Below are 19,071 nucleotides of genomic sequence, written 5' to 3'. Positions count from 1 at the left end.
GACCAAAAATCAAAATCAAAAACAAACCACCAACCAAAGTGGGATTTGGGGAACTTGGTCAAGAAGAATCTGCTGACCACTGCTGGAATGGAAAACTCAGTTAAACTCGGGGTAGTAGCCAATATTGCTTTTTATTACTGTAGTCACAGGTTTTCCTAACAGCAGAAAAGAGTGAGAACCTTTACCCAAATTATATTCCAGGCTGGATGGGGTTCGGACCAACCTGGTGCAGTGGGAGGAGTCCCAGCCCATAGCTGAGGGTAAAATGAGATTTTTGATTTCCCTCCCAACCCTTAACATTCTATGATTCAATGATTTTGAATGAGCAGGGGTGGCCTCCTTAGGCTCGCTCCAATAGCTCGACAACATCTCCCTCACGGGGAAAGCCTCCGCAGCACCCCGCAGTCGGTGTTTAATGGATGAAGCGCTTCAGAACAAGCGATAAACGCCACTAAAATAAAAGTTTTTTACCCCTCCCCACTCCCGGGGCCCGCGCTCCCTCAGCGCTTTCCCGCCCTCCTCGCGCCGCCCACGTGACCCGCGCCGCGCGCACGCGCCGCCGCCACCGAACTACATCTCCCAGTGTGCCCCGCGGCGGCGCGTGCGCGGCGGCGCCCGGCGCTCGGGCCATTTAAATGTGTGTGAGGGAGCCCCTGAAATGGCCGCGCAGGTCGCCGCGGTGCCGCGGGCCCCGGAGGAGCCGCCGCCGCCCTCAGCGGACCGGCCCGCCCGGCCCCGCGGGCCCCGCCGCCGGCGGGCGGCACCCGGCGAGCCGCCGGCCGCCAAGCGGGCCCGGCCGAGCCAGCCGCTGCTTGCGGGGCCCGGCCCGGCTGAGCCGCTGCCCCCGCCCGCCCTCCCCGCCGCCGCGGGCTTGTTCACGTTCTCCCCGCTCAGCCTCCCGCCGCCCGGGGAGCGGCGGCACCACCACCGGCACCACGCCGAGCCCGCCGGCCACAAGGCGAGGCGCGGCAGCCCCGCGGACGGCGCGGCGGGGCGGCCCAGCCAGCGAGGTGAGCGGCGGGGGGAGCGCGGGGGTCGCGGGCGGGCGGCGGCGCCGCGCCGAGCCCCGGGCGCACCTGTGGAGGGCGGCGGGCCCGGCAGCGCCGGGGCTCGGCCCCGCTCCGGCCGGGGCGTAGCGGGCACGGCGCTGCTGCCCCGGGCACGGAGCGCGGGGTGGCCGCGCTGCTCCTGCTGCTGTCAGAATCGCCCTCGTCGTAGCTTGAGCGTGCAGGTGCTGTGGGAGTGGAGGTTACTTCCCTCTATGCCTGTATTAACGTGTTGTTAATGTGGCTGCTGGCTTGTTGTTTTGTTTTTTATTTTTTTTTAATTGTTGGCCTGAGAAGGGATCTCGTGATTCCATACAAATATTTCCAAGGCGAGTGTCAGAGGATGGTGCCAGATTCTTTTCGGGGGTGCCCAGCAACAGGACAAGGCGGAATAGCCATAAACTAAAACACAAGAAGTTCCTCCTCTAGGTGAGGAAGAATTTCTTTCAAAGAAGGGTGGCAGAGCACTGGAACAGGTGTCCAGGGAGGTTCTGGAGTTACTCCAAACCCAGCCTTGGCAGGGGGGTTTCACTGGATGATCTCTAGAGGTCCCTTCCAACCCGAATTATTCTGTGTTTTCTTTCATTGAAAGGCCAAAATATCTCTGGATTTTGGTGTGTGCTGTGTGTGGTTTTGTTTATTTTTTTTTACCAGTACAAAGTGATTGTTTTGGTTCTGCTTAGAGATTTGTTATTGTAAAAAGCTTCCTGGAGAGAGCAACACAGATAAAAAATTACTGCAAAAGCTGCTGTAATTAAAAATATAATGTGGTGCATTATGCTTGAGGAGTGTATGGGCAGAAACCAAAATGCACTTGCTTACAAAAGTCAAGTGCCTCTAGAGTAAACTCTAGATAGGACTGTTTTAAGAACAGAGAAAACTATTTCTCCACTGGTTAATGCTGCCACACTACTGTGCTTGAATAATGACTAAAAGCTTCTGACTGTGAACCTCTGCAGTTCTATCAGTGTTTATCAAGCAGAAGTTTGGAGCAGTGTAACTTTGTATACTGGAGTGTCACTGTGTCAGTTCTAACCCAGAATTAAAGTAGGCCTCTTAATGAAGGCTTAAACAGCATGAAAATGAGCATCAAAATTCCAGATTTGCAAAGGAAAGCTGTTTGCTCATCTGAAGGTCTTCACTGCCTGTCCTCAGCTGTCAGGGTGGTGCCTTTTAGGATGGGGATGTATTTCCTGACTATCAGTTTTTATTTTGTTGTATAATTTAATTAAATCACCTATTACATCGACTATACCATGCTTATCTGTGGCCCCAGGTGCCAGTGAACACCCCCACTGTTTTTGCTGTTTAATAATGGTTCAGGTTCTGTTGTGGGATCTGATCATTTGAGAGTAGCTGAGTTATAGGCACTGCTGTCACTCTGGCTCTGCTGAGCCCATAGTTTAGTGACCTGTCCACAGCTTTTTTGTGTTTGACGTGCTGGAGGCTTTCTGATTATTTAAAGGAATAATTAAAACTGTATTTCCTTCAGGATTACCAGGCATTATTATAATGTCATTGTTTAGCCTGACTGAGTACAGCAGTTACTCACTGTAATAGTGGGACTCTGCTGTGTTCAGTGGATCCAGCAGCAGCTTTTATCCTGAAAACAGACAAGTGGAAACTCCCAAACACAAGGATTCCTCTGTCTGTTTTTAGGATATGGCTTCAAACAGGAAGATGCTCTAAATTAAAAATGTGTGAGGTTTTAAAACTATACCTAAAATCAGAAATGCTGAAAATAAGAGACCTTTAACAACCAAATGTTCTTAAAACGTGCAGAGGGAAGTATTCCCAACAGCTCAGTGGTGGCATGAAATTCTTGTTTAGCTGCAGCTTGGGATCTCTGTTCTCACCAGGACAAATTCCTGGTGTGTGAATTGCACGTTCACTCTGTGAGTGAAGCAGTGTCTGTGCCTGAGAGCCCAGTGACTGAGCAAACCTGAGTCTTGCAGAAAGCCTCATTCCAAGAACCCTTTCAGGTGACTCCCCAGAACAAGTGATACCGCCCTGCTTTTCCTGGTTTCTCTGAAATAGAAACATCAGGGCCTTTGCTGTGTGCAAGGGCTGCAGCAGCACGGTGAAAACTTGTATTTCAGGTCCTAAGACTATTGTATGAAGTGGGGATTAAGCAATCAGCTCTCTCTTTGCTCCATGAGTAACTCTGTTCCTTACTCCAGGCTGTTATGAAGGTCAACCCTCTCCAGTAATGATCCAGTTAAACACTGGTTACACTGGAGAACCTGGAGCTGCCTGTGTTTATCACTGCACCCTTTCTCATAAAACAGTATAACATGGTTTTTTTCTTTAACTTAAGTGCTCTAAGAGAATCAAGAGGGAATATCAATGTGCAGCCAAAGAAAGGAAATTTTATTAGGATAAAGCTCTGTGCTGAGTGGAAATTGTAATACTTCAGTTCCTGCATCTTTGGTCAGGTGTTGCCTTCAGCAGCAGGTTGTTCCCATCCCCATGGTTATCCTGCTAACACAGCTCCAGGAGATTTATGGGCATTGTTGGATGAAATGCTTCTTTGATTCAGGCACATTAAAATCTTGTCTTGGCAATTGAGTTTTTAACAGCTGGAGCATCAAGTTTTCTAATTACCTTTGTCCCTTGCTAAATGTTATTTGAATTAGTTTTTATTCTTGAAATAACAACTTAAACTATTCCATTTTGCCTGACAGAACTACTTCTTTACATTTTATCTCTCAGCCTTTTAGAGATTGATTAACCTCAAAAAAAACCCCAAACAACTGAAACAGGACCTTAATTTCTTTCTCTCCATTAACTGAATCATTAACTATGGGACTGAATCTGTTGATGTGATGGTTTGGTTGTTTAATTTTAAAAGATCAGCAGTCTAAGATTTACTTAAGTGTTTTTACTCCTAAATGTAAGTAAAGCTTGTAGCTCTTCAGTACTGCTCTGTTTGCTTCTGTATCATGTGTCCAAAATCAGGGAAGTGTTCTGTAATGAAAGTCTTAATGTTTAAATGTTACACATACTTGTTTATCCTCTTCCTCTGTACGGCACTGCCTTAAATGTCAGAAGTTATTAATGTACTTAATTATAGATGTTCTGAAATACAGACTCCTTTTAAAGGTATTCTTAAAGTCTGTTAAAAATGAAAGTATTTCTAAAATATTAAGCTAGAATTTTGGAAGTTTTCCTTAATTCAGGGCTTTATTTGTTTAATTATAGGTATCCTGACTTTTGACTTAATTTTATAACCAAAAATTCAGTGTTTTACAATTGGTCAGTCTCCCTGGGAATAGATCCCTTCAGCAAGTGAGAGGCCTGAATTCTTTTGGGGTGAATATGCTGCAACTGCAGAACTCTAATCTTCTCTTTATTGTTGCTGCCAGAAACTCCAGATGAAAATGGCAAAACCCAGCGAGCTGACAGTCTTATTATGAAGAAGATAAAGAAAAAAAAGAAAAAGAAACACCGGGAAGACGTGAGGGGGAAACGCCTGAAGATGTACAACAAGGAGGTGCAGACAGTGTGTGCTGGGCTCACTCGCATTGACAAGGAGACTCTGTCTCAAGGACAGTGTGACAACCTGGAAATGAACAAGGAATCCTTCAGGTACCTGAAGGATGAGCAGCTGTGCAGACTGAACTTGGGCATGCAGGAGTACCGGGTGCCGCAGGGAGTACAAACCCCGTTTGTGACACACCAGGAGCACTCTGTGCGCAGCAGCTGCCTCAAGACTGGCACTAAATTCAGTCACTTCATTCACGAGGAGCATCAGTCCAATGGGGGTGCCCTGGTCCTGCATGCTTACATGGATGAACTCTCATTTTTGTCTCCAGTGGAGATGGAGAGATTTGCAGAGGAGTTTCTTGCGTTGTCATTCAGTGAAAATGATAAAAATGCAGCTTACTATGCTTTAGCCATAGTGCACGGAGCAGCTGCCTACTTACCAGACTTCCTGGATTACTTTGCTTTTAACTTTCCAAACACTCCAGTGAAAATGGAAATTTTGGGCAAGAAGGACATTGAAACAACAACAATTTCAAATTTTCACTCTCAGGTAAGAACTGTTCAAAAGCATGAATTTTGCACAGTACCTAGATTTGATTAATCTCAGTAACCCAGAACAGGCATGACTTAAAATAGGCAAGTCACAAATTTATTTTCTAAGCAGATAAGAAAGGTCGTGTTAGGACTGTGCTGTTTGTTCTTGGTTCTGCTCAAAGCTTTTCTGTACTCCCTGCTAGTTGGTGAATCACACTCAGACACTGGTACCTGTGGTCTGAGCAGAGATCTGCACTGAGCATCTTTTTCTTCTGAACTTGCGAAAACACTGAGATTGTTCAAAACAGCAGCCAAGTCTGTGTCAAGAGCAAGACTGCAAATGCTAACAGTGCTTTTCTAGTCAACAGAGCTGGGGTTTGGTTTTGGGGTCTGGGAGTTTGGGTTTTTTTGCAATGATGTTACTTTTCATGTTTCAATATATCTTATTGACAAGTTTTTTAACATCTTAATTCCTTCAATACCTTTTGCTGTTTAAACTTTCTAACTTGAACCTGGTTAAAGAATCTTTTTAATTGCCTGGAAAAGCAGTTTTATTTTATTTCCTCCCTTGGTTTCCATCGTAGGCTAAAACTAGTTTAAATTCTGGAACTGTATCTCCATGTAACTTAAATGGATGCAACAGTAAAAAATAAGCTAATACCAAGATTCCCATATGAAAGTCTCTTGTATTTTAGTCTTGTGATCAAACTCAGAAGTATCTCTGAGTATACCACAAAATTACAGCTTAGATAAATTTCTTTTTGATTGAATAAAGCTTCTTTCTGTTTAGTCTGAGAATGGATCCAAGCTGCTGATTACCTTTAAGGTCTTTACTGGAGACATTAATTACATTTACACTAACATTAGAAGTTCACTTGTTGGGAGGATAAATCTGAAACTCTGTCGTGGAGTTCAGTTCAGTACAATAGGAACACACCTTTAACAACAGATGTGGATGGGCTATTTGGATTTCTGCAAAGTTTACTGAATGCTTGTAAGCAAGATTTGCATTGGAAAAACAATTACTGCTTTACAGAAAGTTACTGCATGGTCACTGTGGAGTCTTTGAACAGCATTAAGTGAATAATTCTGACACTTGGCATTTTGACAGTGATTTGCTGCTGCAGCATAATTTTAACCAGCTTCTGTTTCTTGGTTTCAATAATTGTTTGTGCTGACAGAGCTGTGTCTGGGTGCAGAGTACCCCAAAACAGTCTCTGAGTATATGAACCACTGCTGTGGGCAATGCACAGCACACACCTGTGTGCTGCAAATGAGAAATGTGTCCAGAGATCAGGCTTAAAATCTTTCTGTATTAGTGTTCTTTAGTGTCTAGATTGCATTCTGGCTTGAGTACATGTAATGACCCCTGAAATGGCTAAACAGAGCCTCTGGAATGTTTAACAATTGCATTTTTTCTTGGTGAATGTCCTGTGAACACGAATACTGGCACTATAAATACACATGAGAAATGTATGGTAATAAATAAGAGGCTTTTCTGGGTTATAGTCTGCTGGTACTTCAATTAATTCTATTTTAAGTACTGTCTAAACTTGATTAAGATTGAGTCATGACATAAGGTTCAGTTGGTCTAAACCACTTCTCTAAACCCAGCTCCAGCATGACCTGGTTAATCTTCTCTGGCTGAAGTGTTAGTGCAGTTCTCCCTGAGCAAACAGAGCAGGGGAGCTGTCACAGGCAGCTGCAGCAGGGCTCTTCAGGGACTTCAGATGATGGAAAAGCTGAAGGAAGCATTGGAATTGGTGGTGGGTTACTCAAGTTTTGCAGGCTGGCTTGTCTTGGAATGGAGAAGGCTGCAGTGCCCTGCCCGAGGCCTGGGGTGAGGAACCTGTGCTGCTGTTCCTTGGCAGCTCTGGTGGGGGATGAACAGATTGGCCAAGCTTCATTTTTCATCCTTCTGGATGAGAACTGTGCAGTACAGAAGCACTTCATAGTTGTGCTTTTTTAAACATGTTGCACTATTGTGTGCTGCAACCCTGGTTATTTATAAATAAGTTGCCTCCCTTCTGGGCTCCTTCTCTGTGCATGAGTTTGCTGCACTGAGCTGTGCTGAAGGGAGTTGGAGTCTTGAATCCTGAAGATTCAGTGTCAAGAAATCAAAATTTGTTCTGTAAACTGCAAATTAATGTGACCTTTGGCTTGCACGACATTCAGCTGTTTTGTGTTTTTAGAGAAACTGAATTGTAGTATTCAAAATAAGGACTTTAATCTGAAGGACTTGGTAAGTCTAGTGATAATTAACTGCCTTGCAAGGTGAATTCCTTTGTTCTCAGGGCAGTGAGTTTATAACAAAGCACTCCAACATGTGTTTGTTACATAAATGTTTGGTTTCAGTATCTTAAAATAATTAAGCTTTAGTGTCCTGTGGATTTTTTTGCTTGCATTGGCTCTCATTAGTTCTAATACTTCAGTGCTGGAGCTCAGTGTGTGGAGCTGTTCACTTGGGCTGAGGGCTTTCAAGACTCAAATCACTGAGCAGTAATTTGTAAGCTTTCCTCACATAAGGGCACACTTTAATTTGGAAGCTCTTTGCAGTGCAGCTAGAATGAACTCTTATTTTCCTTATCACTTTTTTCAGTACAACTGCTTCCACTCAGTGAATGGGAACATATTTAGAGTTTAAAAAAACATTTCTTTTTTTTCCTGACTGATCAACTGCCTGATGAATTCTCTCTCTGATCCAAAGAACAGTTAGGCTGTCACAGAGGGTGTGTGGGGGTTCTGGGAAGAGGCCAGGAAAGAGAATTGGGGAAGTAGGTTTTGCATAAGCTGCTCTTCCTTCTGGGAAGAAGGTGGGAGAAGCAGCCAACAGGTGATAACTGGGTAAGTTTTCTTTCTCCTGCTGTTCAGAACAGGTTACTCTGTCCCTGACAGCTTTGGTTCACAAAACACATCAGTTTGGTTTTCTGCCCCATGTGAACTTCTCTGATTCTGGAAGGGCAATTTCTGTTTTTTTAGCAGTAGCTACCAAAGTATGAAATGGAGAAATTGTGCATCTGTACTGCAAACTTTTTGTTTGTCACTAAAGCCACATAAACAATGCCCAGTGGTCCTGCACTATGTCAGATTTTAGTCACACATGTCACCCTTGCTGTGCTGGCATGTCACTGTCATATCCTTCAGCAGGAACCAGCCTTGTGCTCTTGCTTTCTTCTTTGTAGCCAAGTATTTGTGTGGTTGGTTTTATAGCTGACTTGACACGCTGAAATATTGTTACTGTCAAGTGATTCATGCTTTTCTTGCAACTGGAGAGAAACTTCTGAGACTTAACCTCATTTGTCTCCAGCTGATGCCTCATCTGTGTGTCCTCATCCTGTGCTCACTTAACCCATGCTGAGGCTGGGGTGGCTCAGGAACATGCAAATAAACACCAGCTCTGTGCCTCTGACAGGAAACACTGCCTCTGTCTGCTGTTCTCACCCAAGTGTGGGAAACACTGATAGGCACATGGTGCAGCTGAGGGAAAATGTCTCCATGAGCACTCGAGCTAATTTTAAACTCCCAGTCGGTGTGGATGGGGTACACAGGACAGTGATGGCTGGGTGACACTTGCAAGGGCTCAGGCTGCCTGAGTGGTCTTACTGGTCCCATTGTGCTTTTGCAACAGTAAAAACAGTGGCAGTGCCTGCTCGTGATCCACTGCTGCTTTTAAAGCAGCACAGGGAACAGATCCTAATGAGGGAGGTGCTGTGGTAATAAGTTACCGACTTCTGGCAGCCACATGAACTGGAGTGACCCCAGCTAAATTCCTAAACAAGAGTTGAACTTTGAACAAAAATAAAAAACACTGAGAGAGGTCCTAACGGGTATAAGGAAGTGACTTCAGCTATTGAATCATCTCAGCTTTCTTCCCTGCAGTGGGGGGTGCACACAGAGTGGGTGTGGGGTGAATAGAGCTGGGAGGGAATCTGGAACACCTGGTGGATGAAAGGCTAGAGCAGTTTGCAGTGCAGCAAGCAGGGGCTTACACTAAACCACAGTTGGAAAGGGAGAGAAGGGTGCCTGTTCCTTTAGATGTTGACGGCATCACATTGTTGAGACCACTGGCCTAACCAGTGGCATTGCTGTTTGCTGCTCAGAAGGAATTGAGGAGAGAGATGCTGTGAAGGAGTTTTTTATGGCACATTGAACGAGTAGACTACATCCCCTGTGACTGAGGAGCTTGAGATGAATTGTACAGCCTGTTGGGGATTGCTGTGGGTTGGTACATGTTGTCAGTGTAAACATGTCCTGGGTTTAATCCTCAAGTGTGTATATTCCTTTAATTTCTATTAAAAACTAGCAAAACATTGGAATCCAATGTTTCCCTAAAGTATTTCTACTGTTTCCTTTATAACTCCTGAGTTCTTGTCTATTTTGTCATTGTTCCAGTGCATTAAAAAAAAACAAAGTTACCAAAGTTAAAGCTTCTCATTTTTCATTTCCTTTGAAAGCATTAAGAGGAAAAACTGCATATGGAATTATAATTAATTTTAATTAATGACAAACACCTGTAAAATACTAGTGACTCTCACCAGGTGGTTTCAATAGCACAGAACTCATCTGGAAGGAGTCTGTCTCCACTTACATAAACAGTGCCAGGCAGTTAAACTTCATTGGATAAGGACCAGAGCACTTCAGTCCTCAGTTTTTTCTGTAGGTGCACAGAACTAAAATATTGCTGTGGTGTTCCAGTGCTCCTGCTCTGAACTGCATTCACCAAATAGAGCAAGCTAAACTCCTATAATTAAGAAGTGAAATATCTATGGCTGCTACTGGAGGATAAAATTGCAGCAGTAACTCTATTCTTCCTTTATTAGTCTCTCCTAATTTACCTTTAACAACTGCATGGGGTAGTTTAATGACATCTGGTTTGCTGGCTAAACATGCAAAACTGAAACTAAACTTAAAGCTAAGCTGCTGCATCCATGTATCTGTAAGTGGAGTTATAAAATGCATCACACTGTGTGAACATGGCTGTTAAATTGCAAATTTACCAGTAATTGTCTGTACTGTCCCACCACTCAGCCATGGAGAACAGCTGGAGTTTTTCACCCCTAGAACACTGAAGGGTGGTGGAAAGCTGGGGCTCAGACACAACTGAGTGTGCAAAACAGACTTGTGCTCTAAGGAACTTGTGCCCTATAACATCAGTTAGCTGTGGTATCAGACAGAGCCTCCTCTGTGGCCATATGCACGTTCCAGCTGCAGTCCATAGGATGAGGATACACAACACTGGAGTCTTGCCAGTGGCTTTCCTCTGGCAGCAGGAAATGGGCAAGAAAAGTTTCCAGGTGACCTGGAAAACTGGGACAGTCTGTGTTCTAGAGGATGTCCATGAGCTGTGAGATTGAAGTGTTTCTGACCCCAGCACTGACAGCAGGTTCTACTGCAAATGGTTATTTTAACACTCTTCTCCACGAGCACTGGCTTTCCAGCTAAACCTCTCATTTCCTCTGGTTTTTGTCCAATTTTCTGTGTGTACTATGACAGCATCACCAGAACCACTGCATGAAGGACTCTGAGGCTTTTCACTGCAATCCCAGGGGAAGGACTTCAGGGACAGGACTGAAATGAGGAATGTGCATATCCCAGGAGCATCCGGTCTGAAATGTAGAAGCAACAGTTCAGCTGCACAAACTAGTGGAGCTTGATGCAAGACTGAGTCACAATGAAACCTTGTGTGGTTGTTTTCTCAAGTCAGCCTGCAAGTGTTGAATTGTTCCTGAATTAGTCAAATATTCACTTGCTGTTATTCAGACTCCAGGAGGATTTCCTGTCAGGAGTGCAGGCAGGAGTCCTTTCTCCTGTGTTCTAAATACTCCCTGTGCATATTCCCAAAGGTACACTTTTGAAACAGATGTAGATGAGTCCAAGATTGATCTCAGCTGTGTTAGATGACATTTTCCCCATCTGTGAGAGAACTAAAGGGCGGTGCTGTTGTGTCTCTGTCTGGCCCAGGTCAATCGCACGTACTGCTGTGGCACCTACAGAGCAGGACCCATGCGCCAGATCAGCCTGGTGGGAGCCGTGGATGAAGAAGTGGGGGACTACTTCCCAGAATTCCTAGATATGTTGGAAGAATCTCCATTTCTTAGAGTAAGCAGTAACTTGTGGTGTGTTCAGAGCAGTAACAATTTAAGCAATTGTTAGGTTTCCAAGTAATTAGAAACTGTAAGCTATTTTCTTTATTGATGAGATTATTTGGTGAAGTTCATTCTTTCCTGTGTCCAGTTGTAAGGAATGGAATGAGTTGGCTAATTAAAAATAAATCATGTTTATTATATATACATTCACTTCTACTTCCCTAAAAACTAAGCTTGATAAAATTAGGTTGGAATATCATTTACCTCTCAAGCTTATTTAGTTTCTGTGCAATACTTTTGAAGATTTGAACCAGTTTTACCAAAGGCATCATTAAATTTTTCTATCTCACCCAGTGTTTTGTGTTATGTGTGTTTTGTGGATGGTTTTGTTCCTGTTTTCTTTTAGATGACTTTGCCCTGGGGGACTCTTTCCAGTCTCAGACTGCAGTGCAGGTCCCAGAGTGATGATGGGCCCATCATGTGGGTGAGGCCAGGAGAGCAGATGATCCCCACAGCTGATATGCCAAAATCACCCTTCAAACGGCGCCGGTAAGGTTTGGGTTTCCTTTTGTACTCGAGGTAAAACATTGCAAGTCAGTGTCAGACTTGAGAACAAAAGCAAAGCACTTGATGTGTAACTGGCTCTTCAGAGGACTAATTCAGATTTAAGTTTAACTTTCACTTTGTTTCAAATTGGCTCAGCTGATAAAGCAAATATTACCTTTGATGGTTATTTTATTTCACTGCTTCTCACCGGATCTTTCAGTACTTCTCACATATCCTAGATCAGTGCTTTAAGATTAAAACCTCCTTTTATTATCCTTCAGGAGACTTAATTCATTTTATTTCTGTGGCAAGAACCAATTTGGTGGTGAGGGCAGGTGGAATGCTGTAAAACAGTAGAAGTCCTTCTGCTGCTCGTGCTGCATTCTAATGTTAGTGCTAAAGCACTTGTAACACTGCCTGCCCAGGAATTACTGTGTATTCTTGCTTTCTGTCTCTGAAAGAGGCCTCTGAGACAAATTTCAGGAGATTTAGAAGCATATTCTAATTGTAGTTTCAAGACGAATTTTGGATGTACTCCCAAATAACTGAAGCTCAGGTTCTGTAAGATAGCTCTATTTTACATACCAGCACATTCTTGGAGGAAGTCTTTCAGCACAAGTGAACACAAAAATTATGTGATTTGTTTTTTAAAGTTTGTTCTCATAACCTAAATTTTACTTTGCTGCTTTTGTTTCAGTCTTTCACCAAATAAACACCTCGAAAAAATCGGAAAGAAGTGTTTTGTTCCCTTGAATCCCGCAGCACCCAGAATTTTCAGATGATTTCAATACAAATGTTAATTGTTGAGCAGCAGGAACATTTGTAGTGTGTTTTTCTCCCTTTGCAGGTCCATGAACGAGATCAAGAACCTGCAGTACCTACCTCGGACCAGCGAGCCCCGCGAGGTCCTGTTCGAGGACAGGACCCGAGCTCACGCCGACCACGTGGGGCAGGGCTTTGACTGGCAGAGCACAGCTGCTGTTGGGGTGCTCAAGGCTGTGCAGTTTGGGGAATGGTAAGTGCTGCTGCAATGCAGATCATTTTTATTATTTCTTTAATAATTTTGTAATTCCTTGCAAAACAAACCTAATGGTTTAAACCCTATAATGAGACAATCGCTGGAATTGTCCGCCCAGGGATGTGTTTAAAAATAAAGCCTGGACATGGCACTCAGTGCTGTGGTTTAATTGATGAGGAGCTGTTAGGTCATAGATTGGACTAGATTATTTTAAAGGTCTTTTCCATCCTAGTTCATTCTGTGATTCAAAAGCTGCACAGAGCTGAAAATCTCAAGCTGTGTACCTCCTATTTTTCCATTTTGAGGCAGTAAAAAATTTGTAACAGCAGCTTGCAGAATATTTTAGTGATATACAAAAGCCTGAAACTTGGACCATCATCCTTGATTATTCTTTTCATGAGCAGGTATATTAATTCTAGCTTTTGTAACTGTAGTCTAAGAGCTCAGTGTAATTAATTTCACACCTGCAGTGCTTTCCCAGGTCATGTACCCAGGATATTGCTGTTAGCCTTGCAGAGAAACTGGACTTGCATCACTGTAATAGCTAGAAATTATAGTAGAAATTGGATAGCATCATTAGCAATATCATTGGAATAAAAGATGCCAGTACTTCCTATGGTCTGGTTCACAGCTGTTGAATAAAATTCCTCACTGCTTCAACTTCAGTGTTACTATGTCATTTTACATTTTTCCCTTAATGCAGAATTATTCTGTCCAATTATAGAATGGAAGAATGAAGGCAAATTGTGGTTCCTAGAACACAAAGAACTTTGATAGTGGCAGTTTGAACCTGGTTCTCAGAATTTTCAGTATATTGTCCATGCAAACATCACTTCTGTTGTGAATGCAGCAAAAATGGAAAAAGAAAAGGAAATTATGAATTATCCCTCTTTTTCAAAATAATACACTATTGAGAAGTGTTGAGACTTTGTGCACAGTGTAACACTGCAGCAGGTCATTGGTTCAGTGAAGCTTTCTGCTGGGAAAAGCTGTAATGCTCTGTAACTCAAATAGTTCAAAAATTCCTGGAATTCTTATTTTTTTCTAGGAGTGACCAGCCTCGTATAACCAAAGATGTGGTTTGTTTTCATGCTGAAGACTTCACTGATGTTGTGCAGAGACTTCAGCTGGACCTGCATGAACCTCCAGTGTCACAGGTATCAAATCTGCCCTCTGACAGCTCATTCCTGCTGTTTTGGAAGGAGTTTCTGACAGATCCCAGCTTCTCCCCAAGATCAGCCCTTTTGTATCCCCTCAGTTCTCAGCTCTCTTGGGTAAATTTCCTTGTGTTTCAGGATAAAATAGTTCAGTTGGAAGGGAACTTTTAACTTTTCCTTTCCCCCAAGCTGGGGTTCATGCTTTTTCTAATGTCTGATGTTGTCTTAGGCTATGGAAGCATCTAAACTCAGTCCTGTCAGCCCAAACAAGGCAGCCCATTGTTGTTTTTAACTATATAGAAACCTTCATTCTCCTTTCAAGATGTGCACATCAGAGAATTTGTATTTTAAAAGTCCAGTTCTCATTTGAATTTGAAGTTTTACCCATGAAACAGAAACATTCTGATTTAGACATGAATTAACTTGAAAACAGGAAGGTTCTGAATTGTTTGAAGAGTTTCCCACTAACTTTCCCATCTCTCCTTCTCCCAGTGTGTTCAATGGGTGGACGAAGCCAAACTAAACCAAATGAGACGGGAAGGCATTCGCTATGCTAGGATTCAGTTGTGTGACAATGACATCTACTTCATCCCTAGAAATGTCATTCATCAGTTCAAAACAGTGTCAGCAGTCTGCAGCTTAGCCTGGCACATCAGACTCAAACAGTATCACCCTGTGGGAGACACTTCTCCAAAAGCAGAAAGCAATTCAAGCCTGAACAGTGATGTTCCTGGAAACACAGAGGCAGAAGGTGAACCCCAAGGTGTGAGTGTAAAAATAGAGTCTGAAGAACCAGGTATAGAAATTCAGCTTACCCCAGGGGTGCTCTCCTCCTCTGTTTCTTCAATATCAGGACTTGTGCAACCAGATCAGGTGGCCCAGCCCCTTCCAGGTTTTAAAATAGAGTCTGATCAGCAACACAATCCACAGGATAATGCAGGCTCTTCTGTGTGATATGTATATATTAAAACATTTTTTAAACAACTTTTTAAAATTTTGATGTGAAGTTATAGTTTTATAACTGGCTTATGTTTTATTGGAGAAATCTTGCCTATAATTCTATAAAGAAAGGTGACATTCCAAAATGTCAAGCATATCTTTTTTACACAGATTATGCAAAATTCAAGTTGTATTTTAACCCCTTAGTACAACCTGTAACAGTGGTCTACCACTTCTTTCTGTTTAAGTAAAGAGATGTTGAATATCTTCTCAAAGTCAGATTGAAATTCCTCCAGGAACGTGAAATGATTGAACTCCATTGGTCAGTGTTATTTCCCTACTTTTACTTTATCTCTAATCTTCACCAGAAAGTGATGCTATTGTAGAAGACTTGCAAAGTGACTTCCCCATGTCATTTTAATTGCTTAAAAAAGTAAAAAAGAAAAAAAAAAAAAAAGAAAAAAATAGAGAAAGCACAGCACTTTTGATGATTTGTGGAATTTTCAGTATGTCTGTTCTTGACATGTTGGTTTATATACAAGCTGTAGAAATTGATGTTTCTTACAGTTCCTACAAGGGTGACCTGTAAAAAGAACTGAAGCAAGTGTCTGATTCCTGTTGAGATGCAATGACTTACTGACCTAACACTTCTCATAGCACTGCTTATGTTGTTTGGTGTGAGGGTTTTTGCTTCCAAAACACATCTTCCCTGAACGTGATAAATGCTAGTGTCAAAATTAGAGAACCTCTTGGTAGTCTTGTGGAGGAAACTGCTATCTTTGAGCACTTTAAGGCTTTAAAATACTTAACCAACCTGGCAGCTTGTTTTGATCGGGTCGTAACGTGTCCAATGGATCCACACTTTCCCTTGTACTGATGCACTTAATATAATAAGCATTGAGCTGATACCTGACTTCCTAGAATAAGGACAGCCTTACTGTGTAAGTTCTGTATTAGTATTTCACAATAAAAAGTATTTTGGCATTGGACTGCTTTTTCCATGTGTAGCTCCTGGGTGCCCAGTTACTGTGGAAAAATCAGCAGCACGTGCTCAATGTGTAGAGTGTCAGCTATCAACAGTTTTTAAACGATCTTTCAATATTTCTGGATGTTAACGTGTAATCTGTATTTGACTTTCACTCACCCATTTATTACTGCCCTTTCCAGTCATCAAAAGGAAAAGTCCCTTTTCCCTCTCCCTCCCCCATCCCCACATTTAGAGTACAAACTGGGGTTTGGTGCAACTTAAGCTGTCTCCAGATAACTTTATTTGTTCTAATCCTCACTGGAGTAGGAAAGATTTGAAACACTATGTTAGACTAGACAAAAGCAAAGATGCTGTGTTAGTTCTGGATGCATCTTTTTAATATCAATTATTACTCTTCTCTTTATAAGGGTCTCTAAAATATGTTACTCTATTATAAATCTTACTTTGTGCAATATTGTTTGTGTAGGCTTTTATATACATATTAGCACCTCAGTGTAGAGGTCACTATTTTAAACTGATAGAGAAATAATCCTCAGAAGATACTGCAGTGATTAGTTAGAACCTGTATTACTCCTTATGTGTATGTATGTATTGTCTTCGGTACAAAAATGAGGACTAGGAAATATTTCAATTTAAAACTAATTTACAGATTGAAGTGGTAGTGACTCGTTTAGTAATCTGTGTAAATAAGGTGTTAGAATGGAAAGCTTTTATGATGAGAAGTAATGTGATTCATGCAGGGGTGTAATTTAATCTTAGCAGAAATTCTAGATGACTCAGCGCGGCTCAGAAATGAGCCGTCAGTTCTCTGGTGGGTTTTTTCCACTTTTTATGTTGAGAGGAATTTCATAGCTTTAAGGGTTGTGCAAAGTAAAATTCCTCACAGGCAATAGTGGTTTCAGTTCATCCTTCACTTTCAAAGATTCCCCAGGGGTGTTCTTTCCTTTTGACCAAGTCTGCGAGTCTTCCACGTGCCCGTTCCTGCTGCTCCCTGCCCCTCCCTGGGGTGGCCCTTCCCTGGCAGCCAGCACTGATCACTCAGGAACTGTCACACCTGCAGGGGCCACAGCAAAGGCAGAGCAAACATGAGAGCCCCCATGCACCTGTTTATTGGGAAAATTGGAATGGAAGATTCTCTCTTAAAGAGAATCCATTTGGAAGTCCTCTATAAATTCCAGTAGCATGGTTTCAAATGGAGGAAGGAGGATTAGGGTGGTTTGTGCTGCTTTCCAAGCTGTAGCTTTAATGAAATCTGTGGCAACAGCCTGAAATACCTAGAAAATGCTCTGACTTCCTCTTGCATGGAAGGACATGACCAGTAGCATCATGCTCAGTTACTAACTTAAAACCTAATGTCAGATTTAAATGCACATAAATAAAGGTATATTTGAATGACCTGAATGTTGCTGATGCTATCCTATTTTGGAAGACTGAGGGAGAGAGGAACAAGCTGTTTGAGAATCTCCTACTAAATCCATGCTCAGCTTTGCTGTGCTTTAACCAAACTGGCAGACTCAAATTCCACCTCAACTGTGGATGAGAGGGATTGCTTGGGAAGCTGCTCACTCCCCAGCCATTGCTTCAGTTGCCCAGAACAAAACCTTGATGAGACAAATGCAAATGTTTTCCAGCCCAAGACCTGTAGAACACTTGATTTTTTTAATGAGCTAGAGCTGTTTAGAGAGGAAGTAAGGAGTTCAAGCCACTTAGAGTTTGAGCAGAACAAATCCAGTAAATACTCTTTTTAATATCTCATATTAAATAGCTGCTATTTGAATTTCTCCAAGATTTCATAAAGCATGCTCCTTAATGAGCTAATCAAACTTTGGCACATTTGATAGCTTGTTCTGAGGCTGAAGAAGTTGGAAGTGTTCAGTGTGGAAACATCCCAGCCCCTTCCATTATCTGCAGGGGCTCGGGGAAGCTGGAGAGGGGCTGCTTATCAGGAACTGAGTGACAGGACAAGGGGGAATGAGTACAAATCAAAAGAGGAGGAATTTAGATTAGAGATTTGGGGGAAATTTATGGGTGGTGAGGATCTGGTTACCCAGGGAGGTTGTGGATGCCCCAGCCTGGGAAGTTTTCAAAGCTAGGTTGGACATCCTGGCCCAAGGGGAGGTGTCCCTGCACATGGCAGGGAGTTGGGACTGGATGCTTTTTAAGGTCCATTTCAACACCTTAACATTCTGTTATTTTCAGTGGAAAGCAGATACAGAACAGTTCCTAAACATGAATGTGCTGGTCAGTTACTGCAAATCCTCAGTTCTCCATTTATGAGGATCTGCTCTGTGATGTGTGTCAGTCCTGCTCTGTGCTGGAGACAGCTGTCACTGGCCAAGTGCTCTGTGAAACAGAACTGAGGCTTAGGCTCGACTTTAAATCGAGTGCTGGTGACTAAAACATCCCAGGGATGAAGGCAAGTGGCTGAGCTGTACTAGAAGTGACGAGCAGATGCAATGTAAAGCTGAAATACGGGCTGGCTTTGGTTTCCTCTCTCCTCTAGACAAACCCCAGGTCGCTGTGTGCAGGTAGCTGGCAGCAGGTGTTTGTTCCCAGGGGAGTCCTAAGGGACACTTCCCAGGGGCTCTGCTGTGCTCTGCCAGGTTTCCTGCGTGTTACAGGCCAGTTCCTCAGGACAAGGCAAATTGTCAGAGCCCCGGTTTAGGGTGTGAATCAGCTGAGTGTTGGACTCTGCACTTGCAGTTCCCGGGGAGAGCTGAGCCTGGGGCAGCTCTGTGCTGGCTGAGGGGATGGCAGGGGAGCGGGGCCATCGCCTCCTCTCCCCCGAGCTGTTGTGTCCCTTCCCCTGGGCTCCGAGCAGTGGCCAGGGCACGCCGAGCATTCAGACAAACACCCGCTCTCTCCTGATTTCTCTGTACAACATGTAAAGATACCGACTCCTGTATTGCTGTTTCGTGATTTAATTTGATTTGATTGGCAGCTACGATTATTTTTTTCTGTGGTTTTAATTTATCTAAGGTCTCTGCCTCCAGAGGACGTGTACAATTGCCTGGACGACTATTTGCTTTGTGCGGCCTTAGTGTATTTATTGACATTCGCGCGTGTGCGGGGGCGGCCCCGCGCCCCCCCCGCGCTGTCGGTAGCTGACTGTACACCAGTGTCAAACTGTTAAGCTATTTCTTTGTAAAATAGTCCTGCGGAATGCATAGAATTTTTTTCCTGTAAAGTATTTTTTTAATAAACAAAAGTCTGATTTTGTCCTTTACCCGCCTGGGCCCTTCTTTCCTCGGCGGGTTTGGGGGCGCGCTCG

General features: G+C 43.3%; 1 protein-coding gene across 2 annotated transcripts; it reads left to right on the top strand.

Annotated features, from left to right (window-relative positions):
- Window positions 1–624: 624 nt before the first annotated feature.
- On the top strand, window positions 625–19,026 carry RSBN1 (round spermatid basic protein 1). Of its 2 annotated transcripts, none has more exons than XM_056511243.1 (7): window positions 625–1,010; window positions 4,412–5,082; window positions 11,028–11,165; window positions 11,559–11,701; window positions 12,546–12,713; window positions 13,765–13,873; window positions 14,366–19,026. In XM_056511243.1, the coding sequence occupies exons 1-7, from the start codon at window positions 659–661 to the stop codon at window positions 14,825–14,827; spliced, it is 2,043 nt and encodes a 680-aa protein (XP_056367218.1). In that variant the 5' UTR covers window positions 625–658; the 3' UTR covers window positions 14,828–19,026. The 2 variants fall into 2 exon arrangements, with proteins under 2 accessions (XP_056367218.1, XP_056367217.1); XM_056511242.1 differs by lacking the exon at window positions 625–1,010 and adding an exon at window positions 1,380–1,475.
- Window positions 19,027–19,071: the final 45 nt, after the last annotated feature.

The sequence above is a fragment of the Oenanthe melanoleuca genome, chromosome 26, assembly GCF_029582105.1.
Source record: "Oenanthe melanoleuca isolate GR-GAL-2019-014 chromosome 26, OMel1.0, whole genome shotgun sequence".
Lineage (NCBI taxonomy): Eukaryota > Metazoa > Chordata > Aves > Passeriformes > Muscicapidae > Oenanthe > Oenanthe melanoleuca.
Note: the sequence above shows the minus strand (reverse complement) of the source record. Positions and strands in the feature narration are given on the sequence as shown.

What these genes read in the sequence shown, in the direction of transcription:
- RSBN1 (XM_056511243.1), top strand. Translation starts at nt 659, where the DNA reads ATGGCCGCGCAGGTCGCCGCGGTGCCGCGGGCCCCGGAGGAGCCGCCG. An exon ending in TTTCAAATTTTCACTCTCAG is followed by an intron (nt 5,083 to 11,027) that starts GTAAGAACTGTT and finishes TGTCTGGCCCAG; the next exon opens with GTCAATCGCACGTACTGCTG. An exon ending in AAGAATCTCCATTTCTTAGA is followed by an intron (nt 11,166 to 11,558) that starts GTAAGCAGTAAC and finishes GTTTTCTTTTAG; the next exon opens with ATGACTTTGCCCTGGGGGAC.